General features: G+C 38.1%; 1 protein-coding gene across 8 annotated transcripts in view; it reads left to right on the top strand.

Moving 5' to 3' along the window:
* The window catches only part of grin2bb (glutamate receptor, ionotropic, N-methyl D-aspartate 2B, genome duplicate b), a 148,276-nt gene that overhangs the window by 11,079 nt on the left and 117,325 nt on the right, over nucleotides 1–19,872 (top strand). For all 8 annotated transcript variants that reach the window (XM_067441111.1, XM_067441112.1, XM_067441113.1 and 5 more), the window contains one exon: nucleotides 18,170–18,787. In XM_067441111.1, the coding sequence (XP_067297212.1) occupies nucleotides 18,170–18,787 (618 nt within the window). The remainder of the gene's footprint in view (nucleotides 1–18,169; nucleotides 18,788–19,872) is intronic.

Below are 19,872 nucleotides of genomic sequence, written 5' to 3' on the forward strand. Positions count from 1 at the left end.
CTTAGCGCAGCATTGTCTTCTTTACATGCAGGCATGCGCCCAAATTGCACTTGGTCATGCTGCCTTCTATCCAGTTTGAGTAATGTGCCTGTGGTCTGGGTCAGACATTGCAGCTAAGTGGGTTAATGAAAGAGAGAGTACGAGCGATAAATACTGAGAAAGAGAGAGAGGGTAAGAAAATAGGGTGAGAAACAGACAGCCCTTTACTCTCTTGCTCTGTTTTCTCAAGCTGCTCTAGAGGCGCTCCTGATAGCAGTTAGACCCATTCCTGGGAAAACAAGAAAGTCGTTAGTCTATCTGAAAACGTCTGATGATGTATCGCCCTCTTAAGATGTGCCTGATTAACGTGAGGTGACAGCGTTTTTTACCCAAGTCAGTGGGGCCGAAGCAGCTGTCAATCAAGTTTGCCGTTGATTGACGGGGACCAGAGGGAGGAGGACAGTGTGGAATGTCTTTCAGAGTGAAGCATCACTCAGAGATTCTGTTGGTGTGGTAACGGAGCCTGTGTTGGCATGGCAACGGAACATAGGGACACGAGGGCATTCTAGACTTTCAATGATATAACTGCTACACAGAGATGGTGCAAATCTGATTTTGTGTCAGCCGTTGTTTCAGAAATAATGATACTTATGCTGTAGACACCTTGCTTGTGTACGCAACTTGTCTGACAATGTGCTGCTCTGCATTGAACTAGCGTGTGCGCCGACTGAGCAAACAACAAGCCTTAATCTATCATCCTGAAAACTGGGGAAATTTGACTTACTTAAATGTTGGTTTTCAAACAACAAAGATGATAGTCAATGTTGAATGATGAAACAGTTAGTTAAATGTGTAGTGTGGGTTTGTTTGTGCTTAACTGTTTTGTAGCTTTGTTGTGAAGGAGTGAATATCGAGAGCTAAAATTTTGTGTAGTTGTGTAGAGAAACAGGACAGTGTGTTATAAAGCATTGACAAAGCTGTTCTTTACGTTTTTAAAACTTTTTAATATAATAAATATAATAAATATAATATAATATAATATAATATAATATAATATAATATAATATAATATAATATAATATAATTGTCAGTGTTTGGATTAAATTGGCAAATTCCAGTGGTTGATTGCCCATTTTTACAAGATAAAATAAGTCCCTGACGTCCCCAGCGAGTGTATGTGAGGTTTTAGCTCAAAATACGCCACAGATAATTTTTTTATAGCATGTTAAAATTGTCACTTTTTGAGGGTGAGCAAAAACGGCACGATTAAATGCGAATGAGCTGCTGCTCATGGGCGGAGCTTCAAGAGCTTGTGTCAGCAGCTCTGATTATCTCATGCAGACAGGAAATAAAACTGTGTAGCTTTTTATGATCAAACCAGAGTCAGGCATTGATGGAGAGACTCTAGAAGTGACAACATGTAGAATGCAACAAGATGTTTATGAAAGGCTAGTAGATACATTTATGTGGCTGAAGTGGAGTGTACTGTCTTCAAGTCCTTGATTAGCATATTCTGTCATGGTAATCTCACCCCCTTTGTTGCAGTTTCTCGTGGGCAGGGTTTATGTAAATTTCAGGGTTAGTGATGTCACTAACCCAGTAAACTTGTGTAGTCTATACCAGCTTTTTGTTGCAAAACATCAGAGCATTTATTTTCTTCAAGAAGTGCATCAATTTTTGTTCAAAGTTCTTGTATTGACAATGCAAGAGTCCAGAACTCTGTAAAAGTCTACTCCAGCACATCCCAAAGATGTTCATTGAAGTTAAGATCTGGACTCAGAGGTGCCAATTCATGTGTGAAAATGATTCTTCATGCTCCCTCCCAACCACTCTTTCACAGTTTGAGCTGATGAACCTTGACATTGTTATCCTGGAATATGGCCATGATGTGTTCTGCTACATGGTTATTTAAGAAATGAAACGGTAAACACTGCATCTGTTAGAGTTAGAAGAATTGTTTTGAAACATGTAAGATGCTAGAAACACAAAAATCACTGCAATAATGATCCAATCATTGGCTTTTAAGCATTTGCTAGTTTAAATCCAAATAGCGACCTTTTTTTTGGCCGGGCAGTATATAATATAATATAATAGAATATAATAGAATAGAATAGAATAGAATAGAATAGAATAGAATAGATTTTATTATTTTTAGAAAACTATTTAAATCCAATTTAGGAATTTCTACAATAATTTGGAAGGGTCCTAACTGGATAATTTCCAATATTATTCCACTTGTCTTAATAGAACAACATATTTACCAGTAGAATTTTTTTTTATTCTTTTACAGCATTCTTATATGACAGTCCTGAAAATTAGACAAACTGCTTTGCAAAGTAAGTATATAGCTGAGTATTATAGCCACACGATTAATCGTAAAAAACAACAATAAAAATCTTTTCAACTACACAGTATCATTATTTCTGTGTTACAAAATATTTAAATTATCACTACTTTTATTGCTATATAAAAGTTTATAGATCGGATAGAGACACGTCAATGGCAGCAATCAAAATAGAGCACATCATGGTTTGAAAGTAAATTGACGCTTCAAATATAAAGATTGTATCAGTTACATAGTTTTACATGTCTTGGTGGCAACGTGTGACTGTTGTTGACTGTCATTGAACCATTTACTCAAGAGATTCGTTCAAAAACAAGTGAAGTATTTTAGCCTAGAAATCTAGACACACCCTGGCGGCAGCAAATCTAATTTGCAGTCAGTGTCGTCTAGCAACTCTCAATAGACTTGCTAGCTGGAAAAAAACAAACTCTGGTCAGGCCAGTCACATCGTGTATAGAGTCGGTGGATGGGCTTAACATAATGACGGCAGAGTTGCGAGCTACTTGTAAAAAAATAAGCTGGCGAACGGCGGTCTTTCGAACCGGCTTTGGCTGCAAACAAAGATAGGCACTGAAATCATTCTTAAGAAGGGAAGATGTGTTCGGAGTTTTGCCGACCGGATACGGTGAAAGTTAAATCTGTCAACGAGCTCCGCTTCACCTTCTTTGTTGCTCTGGGTGGTTGAAGCACTATCTTATCGCATGCAGAGGGACTTTGAGAGAAAACCGTTTATCCTGCCCCTCGTATTGAGCCCTGTCAATGGTGGTCAATGGTAAAACATGCGATTATATATAACTGTCTGTTCAGAATCGTGGAAGAATCATGATCTTTAATTTGATGCAAAAATGAATGAATTGATACAGAGAATCGTGCAGCTCTAATAGGTAGCTGTATGCACGAAACAAATTTTTTTTTTCATTTATGTATAGCCGTATACTATCAGATAAAACTGGTTACAGAGTTGAACAAATGTGTGTGTGTGTGTGTGTGTGTGTGTGTGTGTGTGTGTGTGTGTGTGAAATGGTTTGTGGCGGTAGAAGAGATGGATTGACATGACATGGAGGTCATTATCCTGCTCTAGTCTTTTCTCATCGGCTTTAACAGTATTGACTAACAAATTAAAGGGATTTGGTTCCAGTGTGTGTATTCAGTTGTGTGTAATGGGTGCATTTAACAGGATTCACCTGTGTAATCAGGTCAAAAGGAATACCTTATGGCACAGGTCAGTTTGCCATCAGGCAAGTTACAGCCGAGTATGTGTGTGTTTTGATCCCTCCCATGGTGATGATTTACCAGTTTATCAATGTGCACCTGTTGTAATTCACACCTCCATCACCATAGGAGTAATTTTGGCTCTCGTCCCTCGTTCACTAAGATGGTTGAAGCTTAGCTTTAATCACAGCGCATGACTTCATTACGGATAGTTACAGTGACTTAATGAGCTCTTGTCCAGTCATGCACAGTGTCATAAGTCTCTGAGATGAGTGATATGCATATTTAATGGCGTAATTTCATTATGTCATTCATTATGTCATTTAATGACATTCTGCCTTTTTGGAATGGAGGATATGGTTGGGAAAGTTGTGAGTAAGTGGATATATAGCGCAGACAAGAGTCAAAATATCATTATACCAAACACTGCAGTTCAATACCATATTTTGCTTTGCTGTTATTTTTGGTGAAGTGTGAAATACTGGATATATCAGATTAGCTGTCACATAAAAAACGTTTGGTCTGCATTTTCTATCTGTCTGTTTTTACTGCAGGGATGCTCAACCCTATTCCTGGAGATTTACCGTCTTCTAGAGTCTAATATAAAACTCAATCAAAGCATAATAATAGCTAGTAATGATTTTTATCACAAGGGGTCAAGGTTTGGCTGGGTAGTATGGTCCAGTTAACCCCTGATGGTAGATGCTATAACTTTAATATCTTGGGGCCCAAACTGATGGCCATTCAAAAGTAGACGTGCATTGTGAATGATTTGTTTTCCAAGTGTCATTTAAATCTCATTTTAAATGTGTTTGCCATTGGAGGAAATGGTCTTATTTTTCCTTGTCTTCTACCTTTCACGTCAGATCTCAGGATAGTCACTCAGGAGTATATGGATATAGGAAAGATCTGGAAAGATTGCAAACATTCACAATATTTAAATGTAATAAAAGTATACTTTCATACTTTCGTAGTTTAATTTGGTAAATTAATAAATTCATGACATATATCACTTTATTCTATAAAACCTATTTAGTTTGAATATATTGTTACTACATTTAAATAAAAAAACATAAAATAATATGTATTATCTTATCCCATCAAAATGTCAGGTGGTGCAACGGTCCGAACAATTGAACAGACTAAAAAAATTATTTAAAATGATGCCGTAAAACGATAAAAAGAAGAAGTAAATAACTTCACGATTTACTCACCCTCAAATCATCCTAGGTGTATATGACATTCTTCTTTCAGACGAATACAATCAGTTATATTAAAAAGTGTCCTGTCTCTTCCAAGCTTTATAATGGCAGTTAATGGCAGCCCAAAATGTGAAGCCCAAAAAAGTGCATCCATCCATTATAAAAGTAACCTACACGGCTCCAGGGGTTAATAAAGGCCTTCTCAAGCAAATCAGTGGGATTTCGTAAGAAAAATATCCACATTTAACACGTAACAAAAGTAAAATATAGCTTCCGGCAGACCGGCTTCCATATCCCATAGCTTTATTTGTCAATAGTCCATTATTATTAAACAGAAGTGTGTTTATATTGGTCAGCTGTGCAATTGAGTCCACCCAGGACCTCAGGCAGTAGTCATTTGTAATGCCTGATTAAACAAAAACACAAAATTTAGCAACTGTGTAAGGTATGTGCTAAGATAACCTTTGTGAAATGCAAAGCTATAGTGCACGGATCATAAAAAAATACGAAGAGCATGAAATGTTTCATTTCACACTCTTTAGCTTCAGTTATATAAGATTATATGCAGCATTATATAACAGACATTAATGGTCATAAACATAGTAGGCTATTGTGATTTTGGAGGATTGTAATAGGGTTTCTAATCAGGTATTGAATAGTGGAAATAATCATAGGCCAACTCAACAAACTGTTAATGACTCCCAGAAAATGCTGATTGACCATCTGTGCCCTGAATACATTTGATCTTTGCAACTGATGTTTTTGGTTGGAAATAAAAGTGACCTGCTCATAGTGGTTGGATACCAGTAGGTGGAGGTCCACATGATTTAAAACACGATCTGTGCCCTGGTAAAGGATGTACACCACATCACAGCTCATGTCCGTATCTCACACTACTTCCACCTCCCTCTGGTGTGTCCATTAGCGAACGCTACATGGTGTGTTACAAAGCACAGAGGAGTGGACGATTGAGCGATTTGGGATGGGGCTCATTGTTTCATGGTAACCATGTGCTGATATTCATTTGGCCTAAACAAGGAACAGCTTGGTAATTAATTACCCATGACCAATGGGCAGGGGGGGTAAGCCAATGCTTGTGCGTGATTGGTCAAAACAGAAGCAGGCCATCACCAAGCCCTCGGGGGAGGAAGTGATCTCTCACCCGAAAACCTGCTCATCACTGCGCTCGTGTCTGTCAGAGTGTGTACGGTCTGATACAGATGTTATGGTCACATCCATTCATAACATTTACAGTATTTGCTGTATATTGGTAGTGCTGCGTTTCCTCTGCATCTGCTGGTCAGATACTCACACATCCTGTGTGTCTGTATAAGTGTGTGAAGTTGTGGGTAATGCAAGTTCAGTTTGTTGGTCCATATGTATTTGCATATGTTTAGGGCTCAGTTGTGCATATATGTGTCATGTGCTTGTGCGGACATATGTCTGTTCATTTGGGTGTTTCTGTGTGCTAGTCATTGTAAATGCTGCATGGTTTCATGACACAGGGGAGAACACTTTGTAACTCAAACACATCTCATATTTGAATCTGTTTTAAAAACCTTCAACTGTGTAATTTTGTAATTGGGGTGTAACAACAGGTGGAGTGGATTGTCACACCATTACAAGACATCTGTTTAGATTTTGTGCATTATTTTATTACATTTTACATTTTAAGCATAAAAAAGGTTAAAACGTTAATTAACAGAATATACATAAACAAATGGGATATTTTTTTTCCCTGAAATCCAAAACAACCACTTCTGGGTTATTTGGCAACCCAGTGCTGGGTAAATATTGGACAGAACCATGGACAGAACACATACTAGGTTATTTTTACCAAGTTTGCTGGGTTTTATACATTAATCTATTTGCTGAGTTGTTTTTTTGAACGTGCTGTGTCAGTCTATTTGATATTGATGGATGGGAACAGTTCAAATACAGTATTTTTTATTCAGTGGCAAGTAAGTCTTTTACAGTCATAAAAATACTCAAAAACATTTAGTAAATGTTTTAGGACATGACAGGAGCAGCAACAGCAGCCAATGGGAATCTGTAGGAATCAAACTGGTGGTATCAGTAGGCTGTTCCATTCATTTAATGACAAACTTATACATTAATTAGTGAAAAGTTACATAAAAACAGCTTTAAAGGTAGATTGTGGCCAAAACTGCCACTGCTGTGTATCCCCTCTCCCCCTCCCCCTGACTCAAGGTTGTCAGATTGGCTCCACGATCCAGCAGGAACGTTTGTAGCTGCAGCTGTGGTAACTAGAGCAGATCTGGCAACCCGGATGCAGAAACACTACTGACTTCGTGATTGGTCGATAGGTGGAGGGCGGAGCTTCAGCCCAAAACACAACATGTCAACATCAACATCAGCTGAGGGCTGCAACAACAACTTTTAAATGACAATATCCTAGTTGGACTACTGTTGTCAGTGATATAAGTATTTGAAATTAACATGATTTCTTAATGTCTAGTGACATATCAGGGCCATTTTATGATTCATTTAATTTCTTACATACAGTTCTTTTAACTCGTATGGCGTTCAACTCGCCAATGGTGTGACCAGAGCCGCGATGCATAGATCAACCGTGGAGCTCAAGGCAGCTTAGGACAGCGATGTTGCATGAAACATCAGCTCTGGCCGTGCATTTATGGCGGAAGGTGAAACTTCCTGGTGGCGCTGATGCGTTATCTGTGACTGTGATGTAAGCAAAAAAGGTCAAATGTTAGACTACAGATATTGTCCTCTTTGAAATAATTAGATAGGGATATAATGTATTACAAACCTAAATTTCTCAGAACAGAACAGAACAGAGCACAACATGACCATTGACAAATGTAACCAGTTTTAACCGGTTTGGCAGCAATTGGGTTTAAAAAAATAACCCCACATTTTTTAGAGTGTAGATTTTTTTAATATGGGTCAAAGGTTGAGTAAATGTTACACTCTACAATAAGATTTGTAATACAGTTTCAAGAAAAAGTATGTGAAATGCTTGCAGAATCTGTGAAAATGTGAATAATTTTAATTAAATAAGATGGATCATACAAAATGCATGTTATTTTTATTTAGTAATGCTCGAAATAAGATATTTTACATAAAAAAGTTTAGATATAGTCCACAAGACAAAAAAATCCAGAATTTATGAAAATGACATAAAATTCAAAAGTTTATGAATTGATTCCCAGCACTGTGTGTCGTTCCCAGGATGATCCAGGGCTGTTTTTGTGATTTTTGTGATGTTGTTCATGAGTCCCTTGTTTGTCCTGTTCAGTCTAACTGCCCAATGATCTTCAGAAAAATCCTCCAGCTCCTGCACATTCTTCAGTTTTCCAGCATCTTTTGCATATTCGAACCTTTTCCAGCAGTGACTGTATGATTCTGAGATCCATCTTTTCACACTGAGGACAACTGAGGGACTCAAACAGAACTATTATAAAAGGTTAAAACATTCACTGACGCTCGAGGAGTAAACACAATGTATTAAGAGCCGGGTGGTGAAAACGTATTGAATGTGAAGATCAAGGTAAATTGTACTTAATTTGTCTTCTAGGAAACATGTTATTATCTTCTGTTGTAAAAAAAAAAAAAAAAAAAAAAATTGGACATCCTGTTCAATAAGTTTTCACCCCCGGCTCTTAATGCATCAGTGAACGTTTGAGTCCCTCAGTTGTCCTCAGTGTGAAAAGATGGATCTCAGAATCATACAGTCACTGCTGGAAAAGGTTCGAATATGCAAAAGATGCTGGAAAACTGAAGAATGTGCAGGACTTGGAGGATTTTTCTGAAGATCATTGGGCAGTTTAACTGAACAGGACAAACAAGGGACTCATGAACAACATCACAAAAATCACACACAGACAACACAAACGACACAGTGCTGAGAATCAACGGTTTGTAAACTTTTGAATTTTTGTTTTGTTTTGTGGACTATATTTAAACTTTTTTTAATGTAAAATATATTATTCAGTACAGCAAACAATAAAAAATATGCATGGCCTCATTTCATTTTGTTAAAATGATTCTTTTTTGTTGTTGAGATTTTGCAAACTTTTTCTTGCAACTGTATGTTTTTTAAAAGAAGTCTCTTATGCTCACCAAGGCTGCATTTATTTGATTAAAATAACAGTAATATTGTGAAATATTAATTCAATTTAAATTAACCATTTACTATTTTTCAGTATTTGAAAAAGTAACTTACACCTGTGATGGCAAAGCTGAATTTTTATTTCCTTCAGTAATCATTCTTATATGCTGATTTGGTGCCCAATATTTTTTTTTTTATCATTATCAATGTTGAAAACAGTTGTGCTGCTTAATATTTTTTGTTGAAAATAGGAGGCATCTTCTTAGGAGGCATCATTTATTTGCTGATCCAGCTGTCACGTAAAATCAAATTAAAACCCAGAATTAGGGATGCATGTTATATCAGCCACAATATCAGTGTCTGCTGATATATGTTAATTTTTACTTATTTTGGCCGATATATTAAATCTGATAAATAATAGATTGTTCCTTGCCTGGTCTTACCAGACTCGCGTACATTTCATTTGTACAGAGAGTCTGGTTACTCTCCATTGACAAGTGTTTACTTCCACGGAGGCGGGAACTCTGTTGAAGTTTAAAACTATTGGACGTGACGTATGTCATGCGCCCTTTGCCTGTTTCTCACAAATCCATCAAAATAAATGTGCAGACCACCTCAGTGATAAAACCATAGGATAAAACCTAAAACTCGTGCATTCGGATTGTGATTGTGTTATTCATGGTGGACGGGAGAGTTTTGTGATCGGGAGCGTGCCGCTCACATGGTCCGTAACATGATTGTATGCTGTAAATAAAATGTCATGTGCTTGGTATGATAATAAATCCTGGCGTAAACAACGGCCCAATTCAAATGTTTACGTGCTTTTATTTTAATTTGTTTGAGCGGTGATGAAATATATTGCTCTTGTAAATACTTGCCAGCATTTTAAAGAAATAAGTCTAGAAATGCATCCAAATAACAGCAAAGCGTGACCGTTCGATGCTCTGCAGTGGCCAAAAAGGATATAAAAAGTGAATTTTGAAGAGATATATTCTTAAAAATTCGGACTGGTATTACATCACCACACGGCATTGGTGTTTGTCAAAAGCAGTAGGTAACACAGTCGGGGATTTTTACGCGGATGGTGGGAGACGGACGGCACTAAAATCTCTGACTAGCCCCTGTAAATGATGCCAATACCTTCCGACCCCACGAGAAACAATTATCGTCCGAATATGGCTTCAGCCAACTCCTTCACCACTAACGCACCGAGCTGGAAAATCAAACTTTTCCAGAATTCCCCCTGTTGGGGAGGAGGGCCACAACATCATGGCCACCAACAAACCCCAGCAACGATTGTTATTGCTGCAGCTTTAACTTCTGGATATTCGGCAGCGGTGTCATAACAACGGAATGAATGGTTTCGTTGGCATCTTTCTCCGTCGCCATTACTGAACTACAACTCAAACTAGCGCACGACATCAACTTCATCGTTCTCAGCCACTCCCTGATTGGACTGGTAAAAATTTGTTCGGAGAAAACCTAAGAATATACCGCAGTCCCAGACGAAGTACTGAAGGAAAATGAAAATCGAGCGGAAGTACTTAGGAGGGCAGAGCCAGGCTAGGTTTTTCCTTCAGCTGAGACATTTCAGATGCACACTATTCGATTTAGATTTATCAGTCAATATATCATTATCAGCTTTCAAATGTAAAGAATTATCGGTTATCTGTAACATTTTCGGTGTATCCCTACCCAGAAGTGAATGTAATTTCTTGAAAAACCTTTATACATGTACACAGAGATTTAGAGGTTACTCTTACCTAGATAGTTGATGGTCATGTATGTGTGTATAAACGTCCCCTGAGATATTTCCGGTAAACAAAATGATATTCTAAAAATGATGCCTGAACTCTGCTTTAATACTGGGAAGCTTGATTTTGGCATCGATGCCTCAGTTGTGATGAGAGCAAACCGCTGCTGGCTGTTATTTAAGCGTCATTATGAGGAGAGAGGACTTCAGTAAAGGTTACAGCTCAGAGGCAGGAGTTCATAAACACTGCTTAATGGAACCGCACTCACACTGCTATGACTGATACCTTAGAGACTGGAGTGTGTGCAAAGTGTGTGTACATGGGAACGTATGCTTGCACGGAAGCCAAGACAGAAGTGCTGGCTAAATGTCTAAGTACGAAAATGAGCTTAGTTAGAGGTAAATACCAAGTCGTTTCCCTCTGATGGTTTTATTTGCATGTGTTGGTGTGTGTTACGCATACCCAGAGATTATTTGACGTAAAAAAGCAGACCGCACCTCCATACCACTAGACAGACTAATCTCTCACTTTAAGTGTGGCCTGTGTCTGAGTGCATGCGTGCATATGGTTCTTTTGTTACACGTTACGTTACAATCCTCTTGTCATCTCTTTATGCTGAATTAAATAACATTTTTGTGTGTTTCGGAATTGAATCAACTGTCTTGGGTTTATCAGAATTCATTCTGTATAACTGCATCAATGAATGTTAATTCAGTTTCTGGTTGTTATCAAAGCCTTCCCTCCCGCTCTGAAACAGAGCTTGTTTGAGATGGGAGGGAGTCTGTGATGGGCTTTTGTACAAACATTTTGTTGAATACATAATTTATTACTTCGCCAAGAAGAACTGAGATGGAGGACTGCGTATAGAAACGCCTTATCTGTGTTTCCCAAAGCAATGAAAGAAACAGAGATATATTACAGTGCCCAAATGCACACACATGTATTCATTCATTTCACATCCTCTCTCGCCCTCTAAAGAGCGCACAATGTCAGGATATCTTTGAATCACCTGTCACACACGTTGTAGCCCGTGTTCGCTCAGTTTACTTGTGTCAGCTTTACTAGTAAGTCTTGTTTGGTTTGTTCTGGATTGCAGTGATCATGTTGGTTCGGTTCTAGGTTTGATCATCGAGTACTTTTAAGGTCAGTAAGTTATTCCAAATGGCATTTTAGCTGACACCAACACACTTGGCCAGGCCTGTTGGAAGCTTTCGGACCATTGTAGCCAATCTCAGGCCCTTGGGGGCCATTCTCTCGTCTTAAGCCAATTGTCAATCAGGCCTTAGGCCATGCACAACTGTCTCAGAGAAAATCAAGAGAGAGCAATCTATTGGAGCAGGCAGATGCATGGATATTATACAGCACCACAGGGAATGTGCATGTATATGTAACATTTTTTGTCGTCTTTGTCAGTTAAACTTAAGCTTTAGTGGTAGCCATCCAGCAAATGTTGAGCGACACTGGAATTCTTTACAAAAAAATCCAAACATATACAGTGACAACAAGCAGAGATAGATGCAGTTTGGGTGTGCGAGCATGTATGTATGTGTGTCTGAGAGCATTTTCCATGAAAAGGCAGATTACCACACAAATAGGACAAAACAAATATTACAATAGCTGTATATATGATGTACTTATGTACTGTATTATATAACAACTGAAATAATGTATAAATTACACATTTATCACCAATCAGCAGCTAGTCAACAGTGGTTCAGAATGAGATCAAATCCTCCCATGAGCTCTTTGGGTTTAACATTAAGAAAAAATGAAAAAAGTGAAAAGCCATGCCTTCATGCCACTGTGATTGGCTTTCATTTACTATATATAAAAAAATTGTTATGGAAAAATAGTGTTCAAATGATTAATGCACTTACATGCACAGATATGAGGTAGTGTATATAATGCAGTTAGAATGCATAAAATTCATATTGTGGCAAAATATAAATACAGTTTTTTTGGTTCATATTCATTAGTTATATCATATTATATAGTTAAGGATAGTTCACCCAAAAATGAAAATTCATTTACTCACCCTCAGGTTTTTCCAAACCTCTATGAATTTCTTTCTTCTTCTGAACACAAAAGAAGATATTTTGAAATCATCAAATATTTTTCAATTTAGTAATTACATTTTTCTTAATAACTTGCCCAATCATAACTTATTGCAGTCCTGTCTCAATTTTTGTGTGTTCCTTGGCTTATTTACTGTTAATTACTAGGTTACCAATAGCACCAACCGCCATCAGTTTGAACATCTTGATGCAAACACACCTCATTCGTATTTGTTTGATTTTCTTTTTTGCAAACTTTGAAAATATTTTCTTCACGTTTGAATGGAAACCCAGCTAGTGAGGCATTGATAAAATGGAGCCTGTTGATCGAATTGAATAAATTAATAACTCAATGACTTATTACTTAAATCGCCAAATAGATTGATTTTGATATTTAAAGATACATGCATTTCGAAAATATATCTCTGTCTAAAACATTATCTTTTAAAATTAATTTTTTTCTGAAATATGGTACTTTCGCCCCTGCTTTCAACTAATTTATCCGCCAAAACTGATGTGTGACCATTTAAATTACTTAATCGGCACATCATGCATTAAACATGTTAATAATAATAATGTGTGTGTGTGTGTGTGTTTAAATTTACATAGAAACATGAAAACTTAGAAACATGTTTTTACATTTGATGTGACGTTTTAAAAATAGTATGGTATTATAAGCATGCAAAAACATAGTTTCTTGATCGTACAAATTATGTTCCATTTCCGTTTAATGAGCCTCAAATAAAACTGGAACATGAATCTACATTGAACTAAAGCCACATTAACACACAGAGAGAACTTTCAGAAGTCTGCTGCATATCATTGGTGTGTGTTTTATATGAAACCAGTTTTTTTTATCTGATTATATCTGAAATCCCAGCTGTAAGCGTTTCAGGCGGTTCTGTTTGAAAAACATTCGTGGAGCTGACATTGAGCCTTTAGCTCCTTAGGAGAAAATGTGTGGGAGGTGTGTGTATTTTATTTAATTAATTAATTTTTATTATTATTATTGCAATAGATGGTGGTTTCATGGATGTTCACAAGGTGTCTCTAAAATGCCCTTTTCATTAGGCTTTGAATAGGTGTTACTATGTACTTTAAGACAAAATCTATATAACTGTGTCTGTATATAGCAGTCTCTGTTTGTGTGTGTGTGTGTGTGTGTGTGTGTGTGTGTGTGTGTGTGTGTGTGGAGGAAGGTTCATTTGAATAGTTGCTATGGAAACCAAGTGCTGTTAAAATGAGAGGCAGAGCCAAATAGAGCATCTTAGTCTCTCCTCCCTCTCTTGTTCACCCAGCTGCTGTTCTTCTAGTCTTCTATCTCCCCATCTAATGCTTATCCTTCCGATCGGTGTGCTTCTCTCTGCTTACCTGCTCTTTTATTAGCTGATTATTAGAACGCTTTTCCTTTTCGTCACTACTGTTGTTCTGTCTCCGCTTCATTCGTTTAGTCTCCTAATTTTCTCTTTTACCGTTTTTTCAACTTCTTTTTGCAGTCCATCTCTCCATACTTTTCCATTCCCCCTCAACTGATTTCTCTCTCTCTTTCTTTTTCTTTCTTCCTCCCACACTTTGTCCTCCTCCGTCTCTTCTCTCGTCTGCAGCAGAGAGAGCTAATTCACAATTAGCATGTGTACCTGCAATTAGCACTGACAAACCTCCAATAATTAGCCTTGTAAAAGCAGTCTTCCTTTTTCAAGCGTGTTTGCTTTCTTTCCGAGCAATGCCTCACTTATGTTGTCCTTTCATCTTTTTGTCCTCCTCTTCACCCAGTATGTTTTTCTTTCCCTGTTTTCTCTTTCCCTGTTCTTTAAAGACCCCTTGAAAGTAGTTTTGTGGCTATTAGCTGGCATGTCACTTAGTCTGTTTTCCTCCAAAAATAGGTTGCTACTGGTAAATATCTACTGTTATATTTAACTGTTGATAACAGAAAGAAAAATTCAAACAAACAAAAAAAGAGTCAAAAGAGGCTTTTTGCGTGCAAAATGGAAGACGTCTCTGCTGACCAAAACACTAATATTGTGAAACATCATTGCAAATGAATATATTTTAAAATGTAATTTATTCCTGTGATAGTAAAGTTGAATTTTCAGCTTCATCAGTCTTCGGTATCACATGATCCTTCAAAAATCATTCTAATATGATGATTTGCTGCTCAAGAAACATTTCTGTTTATTATCAATGTTCAAAACAGTTTTTGTGGAAACCATGATCATTTTTTCAGGATTCTTTTTGATAAAAGTTCAAACAAACAGAATTTATTAGAAATAGAAATCTTTTGCAACATTATAAATGTCGTTACTGTCATTTTTGAACAATGCATTATTGCTGTAAAAAAGTATTTTACTGACCCCCAAAAATAGTGTATGTCCATGCAAATTCCTGTTTCAATGGAAAATGTCTGCAAGGAATGAAACCGCACTGATCAAGCAATTTGGTGTTTTTTAGTATGTTTCAGAAATGCCATTATTAAAGGTGCAGTAAGCGATTTATGAGAAACACTGTTGATATTTGAAATCAAACCAAACAAACACACCCCTCCCTTCATTGCTCTTCCCCAAATGTACAAACCCACAACGCAAGAGTAGATGAGAGCTTTATCATAGCTGAAACGGAACGAAAAAGACAAACGAACGACAATGAAATACAAAAAATTAACACACAGTACACAAGAATACAAGCAATGTCCCTTTAAGACAAGTCATTTCACTCGGCGGCCATCTTTGAAACGCCTCTCGGGCATGCAAGTTTAGCTCCTATCTCTTTGAATAGGGAACATAAAATTCTCCACATCTGTTTGCCAAGCTTACGATTAAATTTAATATTTGAAATCACTAATGAAATCTGACTACAGCTGTGTCATAAATTTGGTTTCTAAACGCTGTAATCATGACAAAAAATGCATTTTTCAGCCTGGACTAAGCTAGTGCACATGCGCAATACTTAAACGTCTCATAACCTTGCCTGTTTCTATAGCAACCGGAACAGCAGCTGCAGTGATGCGATCACTTTACTAATCAACGATTGGCTCTTTGATTTAGAAGGCGGGGCTTATTCACCTTATTATAACTTACTTTCTCCCATTCATGAGTAATCGGAGTGATCGGTCTTCCTATATATAAAGTCTTTGTATATGTTCGAGAGTTGGTTGTTAGCTGCCAACAGAACAGCAGCTCTAGAAAAACAATCACACTCAGAATCACACTAACATTAAAACAGTATATCTTGGTGCAGTAAAAAAAACACATTTTTATCGTGTATGCAAACTCTGCATCTGTTTTTTCTAATATTAACGTGGATCCATAAAGCTTGTGCCTCATCGTACCATTTTTTCAGTGATATTCAGTGACATTTTCTCTTCAGTAATGTTTCTAAGCCGTCTCTCTTTCTACAGTCTTTCTCTAAATCTCCCTCTTGCTCACGCTCTCTCCTCCCCCATCATGTGTGCCAAGCCCCCTACTGGTGATTGGCTACAGGTGTGTTGTGGTGTACACCCATAGCCCGAAAAAAATATGGACGATTCGACATCATCCGTTTCTGCTTGCCAGATTTGAAGCTTTCAGGCGGCCTGCACAGCGCTTTCATCTTGGGACAGAGTCTGCGCAGTAGATTTCGGGACCGGAGTTGCGCAGTAGATTTCGGGACCGGAGTTGCGCAGTAGAGAGCAGGAAGTACAGTCGCGATATCAAAAGCCTGCCCACACTCTCACAGATGCAGAACAATTAATTGTGTTGGTGTGAAATAAACAGTTATGGAAATGTAGAAATTAAAGCTAAAGCTCCAATCTGCTCCCAAAAATCATGAAAAAAGTCTGTTAGTGCCTCTGTGACAACTTCACTCAGAGAAGACGTCGATCTCAGCTGTCAATCATGTCGTCACACCCCCCGTTTTATAGCATCAAATAACTAAGTAAAACTAAACCTATTTCAAAAATATTTGAAGTGTAATTTTATTGTTTAGTTTGCCTCATGTCCATTAGAAAACACAGAGGGACGGTTATACTGGGACCAGATGCAGGGCGGGATTTCTGAAGTGGTTTGTGGGAAAAATGTACACATTCTACTTAGAGGTGTGGAACAAGCAAACACATCCACAAACACACCCCTCGTTTCACACCACTCCTCAAAAACATCACAGAAAGATAATTGGCCGATGCCACTCACTGCGTGTGTATTTGTGTGTGTGTGAGAGATGATATGCTGTTTGCTGATAAATCACCTTGTATCTTACTCATCTAATTGCATTAGGTATTCATTGTGCACACACTAGGCTCTCTCTTTTCTCTCTGTGTACACACACAGGTACTTTCTCTTTCACTGCGTTTTACAATTGAGGTCTTTTGAACTATTTGCTCTAATTTTTTTGAAGTGCATGAATGTGTGGGCCAGGCTTTTTCTACAACGTGGGAACCAAATGTCCCCATAAGGGACAGGAAATAGCATTAGCTTAATATAAAAACAGCTGACGTCAATGGCAGTCACCCAGCATCACAAGCGTGCAATATTTTGGGGACAAAATTGTCCTCATGTCTGACAAAACCTCCATTTATTGTGTTGTTAACGGTAAAAATAAAACCTTTTTATATCAATCTAAATATGCAAAAGGGTTTAAATTAGCAGTAGGTTTACGATTTGTTACTCATGAAGCATAAAACAGTAAGTTACTTGGGGATGGGGAGGAAACTTTTTTATTTTATTATATGAGTCTGCTCTGCTATTCTGCACGGATAAATCTGATTGCTTGAGGTGCACCGCTGTGCCTATTTTTACATGTAATTGCGTTATTAGTATCGAATGTTGTTAAAAACATAAATACTCTCATAATAACTAAAGTAGGACATTCAAAAAATATGTCAGATTAGCAGGTAAGTAACTTTTATGCTGCTGTTGTTTTGACTTATGAAAACAATTCTTGAAATATAATTTGGCAAATTTGGCAGTGCTGACATTAGACATAACGATTGCTATTCACATCAGATAATGTCAAATGTTTTAGGCAAATAGACCAAAGAAATAACTAATTGGCACTGCTACCAACATAAACATTGTTTTATGAACCTAGTCAATACAGATCGAATGTGGAGATGATCATCTTTCCTTTATTTACTAATATGATGTAAACTTCATATTAGTACATTTTAGGCAAGATGGTTTTATGTTGTACTCGCTCATTATTTAAGTTTAGTTAATTTTGATGAAAAAAGTTACATAATATTGTGTATGTAAAAACATTAGAAGTCTTTTGCATGTCCTTAGTTAGATAAACGTACTCTAAGTGTGTTTACTGCTGCAAATGACCTAATTTCCCAAGACTGCCTGTTTCTGTGATTTCTGTCCAACATATGTCAATAATGAAGAGGACAGTCCCTTGAAATCAGGACACATGCTCTTAATAAAACGACAGGTCTCTCATCAGTTTTTCATACTGCGAATCATCTTTTACCAACCAGAGTCAAGTTTAGATCATGTAGATTAGATGCGAATTCATCTCCTAAACTAAAGTTGTCTCCCTGTCTTTTTCTCTGTCTGCAGGGACTGTATCTTCACTCCTCCGCCATGCTTGTCAGCCTCCACCTCTCCTCTTCCCCTTTCTCCGACCGCCGCGTCCTGTCTTTGGTCTCCCTGGCTTCCTCTTCCAAACCGGCCCTCTCCCTCTCGCTGCTTTTCCTCTTTCTCTTCTTCTTCCCCACTTGCGAGTCACGGCGTGGAGGCGGGGTCGGGACGCCCGTCGGGGGCATGAGCGGCGGCGAGCGAGGCCAAACGATCATCAGCCCTCCTCATTATCCTCCACCAGGAGTCAATCCAGTTGGTCCTCCCATGCCACCAAAGTTTGCTCAAGGCCTTAGCATCGCAGTGATCCTTGTGGGCAACTCCAGTGAGGTGTCTCTCTCTGAAGGTGTGGAGAAAGAGGACTTCCTACATGTACCTCTTCCTCCTAAAGTCGAACTGGTCACAATGAATGAAACCGACCCCAAGAGTATCATAAACCGCATCTGTGCTCTAATGTCACGGAACTGGCTTCAGGGTGTGGTGTTTGGGGACGATACCGATCAGGAGGCCATCGCCCAGATTTTGGACTTCATCTCAGCTCAGACGCACATCCCCATCCTGGGCATCCGTGGAGGCTCTTCCATGATCATGGCCGCCAAGGTATGGCAGACGCAATTGCTACCTACACATTTTAGGGCATTTAGACAGATTCTAAAACTCATCACATGTGTTTTTAGTGGCAATCCCAGAATGCATTGTGATGAGCTAAGTGAAGCTTGTTTCAAGATGGTTTACAGAGTTGAAAGATATATTGATTTTATATTTCTTAATATTTACTTTTACACTTTCTATTAGTTAAAGGGGTGGTTGCATGTGATTTCACTTTTTTAACTTTAGTTAGTGTGTAATGTTGCTGCTTGAGCATAAACAGTATCTGCAAAGTTACAGCGCTGAAAGTTCAATGCAAACAGAGATATTGTCTTTTAAAGTTATGGCAGTTTATTGCCCATAAAAACGTCCAGTTTGGACTACAACGAGTTTCTTCCCGGGTCGGTGACATCATAAACCCTTGCTAGTCACCGCAGATGTGACTTCTGGCCGTAATGGTACGGGGCGTGGCATTTCTGGACAACCTGTGCTTGGCACTTCAGCCAATAAAAATACAGGAAACTACATTTTTCCATCTAACCAATCTAAGACCATTGCGTTTTTCAGAGGGATGGGCTTCATAGAAGCAGGAAGCAGATGAGTTCAAAAGACAGTGGAGACAGCGGTGTGGAATAAAGGTCAAATATAAGAAAAATACAGCGTTAAAAAAAAAGTTTAAAAAAAAGACAGTATAAAGACATGTTATACAGCGCCCCATAAACACATCCAAACCTAGAAAAAAAACACGGAACCACCCCTTTAAAGGAACACTCCACCGTTTTTAGAAATAGGGCTTATTCAACTTCTTTCCTACATTCAGATATGTGGGCAAATGCATTTTTTCAGTTTGGCAGGGTTGCCGCTAGCTTAGCTTAGCATAATAAAGGGAATCCAATGTTGCCAGCTAGCAAGTCCTGAGTAAAAGTGATCCCCCGAATAACTTCTTGTGGCGTGCGTATTCACAACGAGTACAAATACTGATGCAGATTAAGACTAGGCGATTTGCTAGGCAGATATTGACTAGGGACTATATTATGGGGAAGCACAGGCGAATCACTGCTACTTGGGCTCAGAGATATCACGCAACATATTACGAT

This window comes from Pseudorasbora parva, chromosome 4 (genome assembly GCF_024679245.1).
Source record: "Pseudorasbora parva isolate DD20220531a chromosome 4, ASM2467924v1, whole genome shotgun sequence".
Lineage (NCBI taxonomy): Eukaryota > Metazoa > Chordata > Actinopteri > Cypriniformes > Gobionidae > Pseudorasbora > Pseudorasbora parva.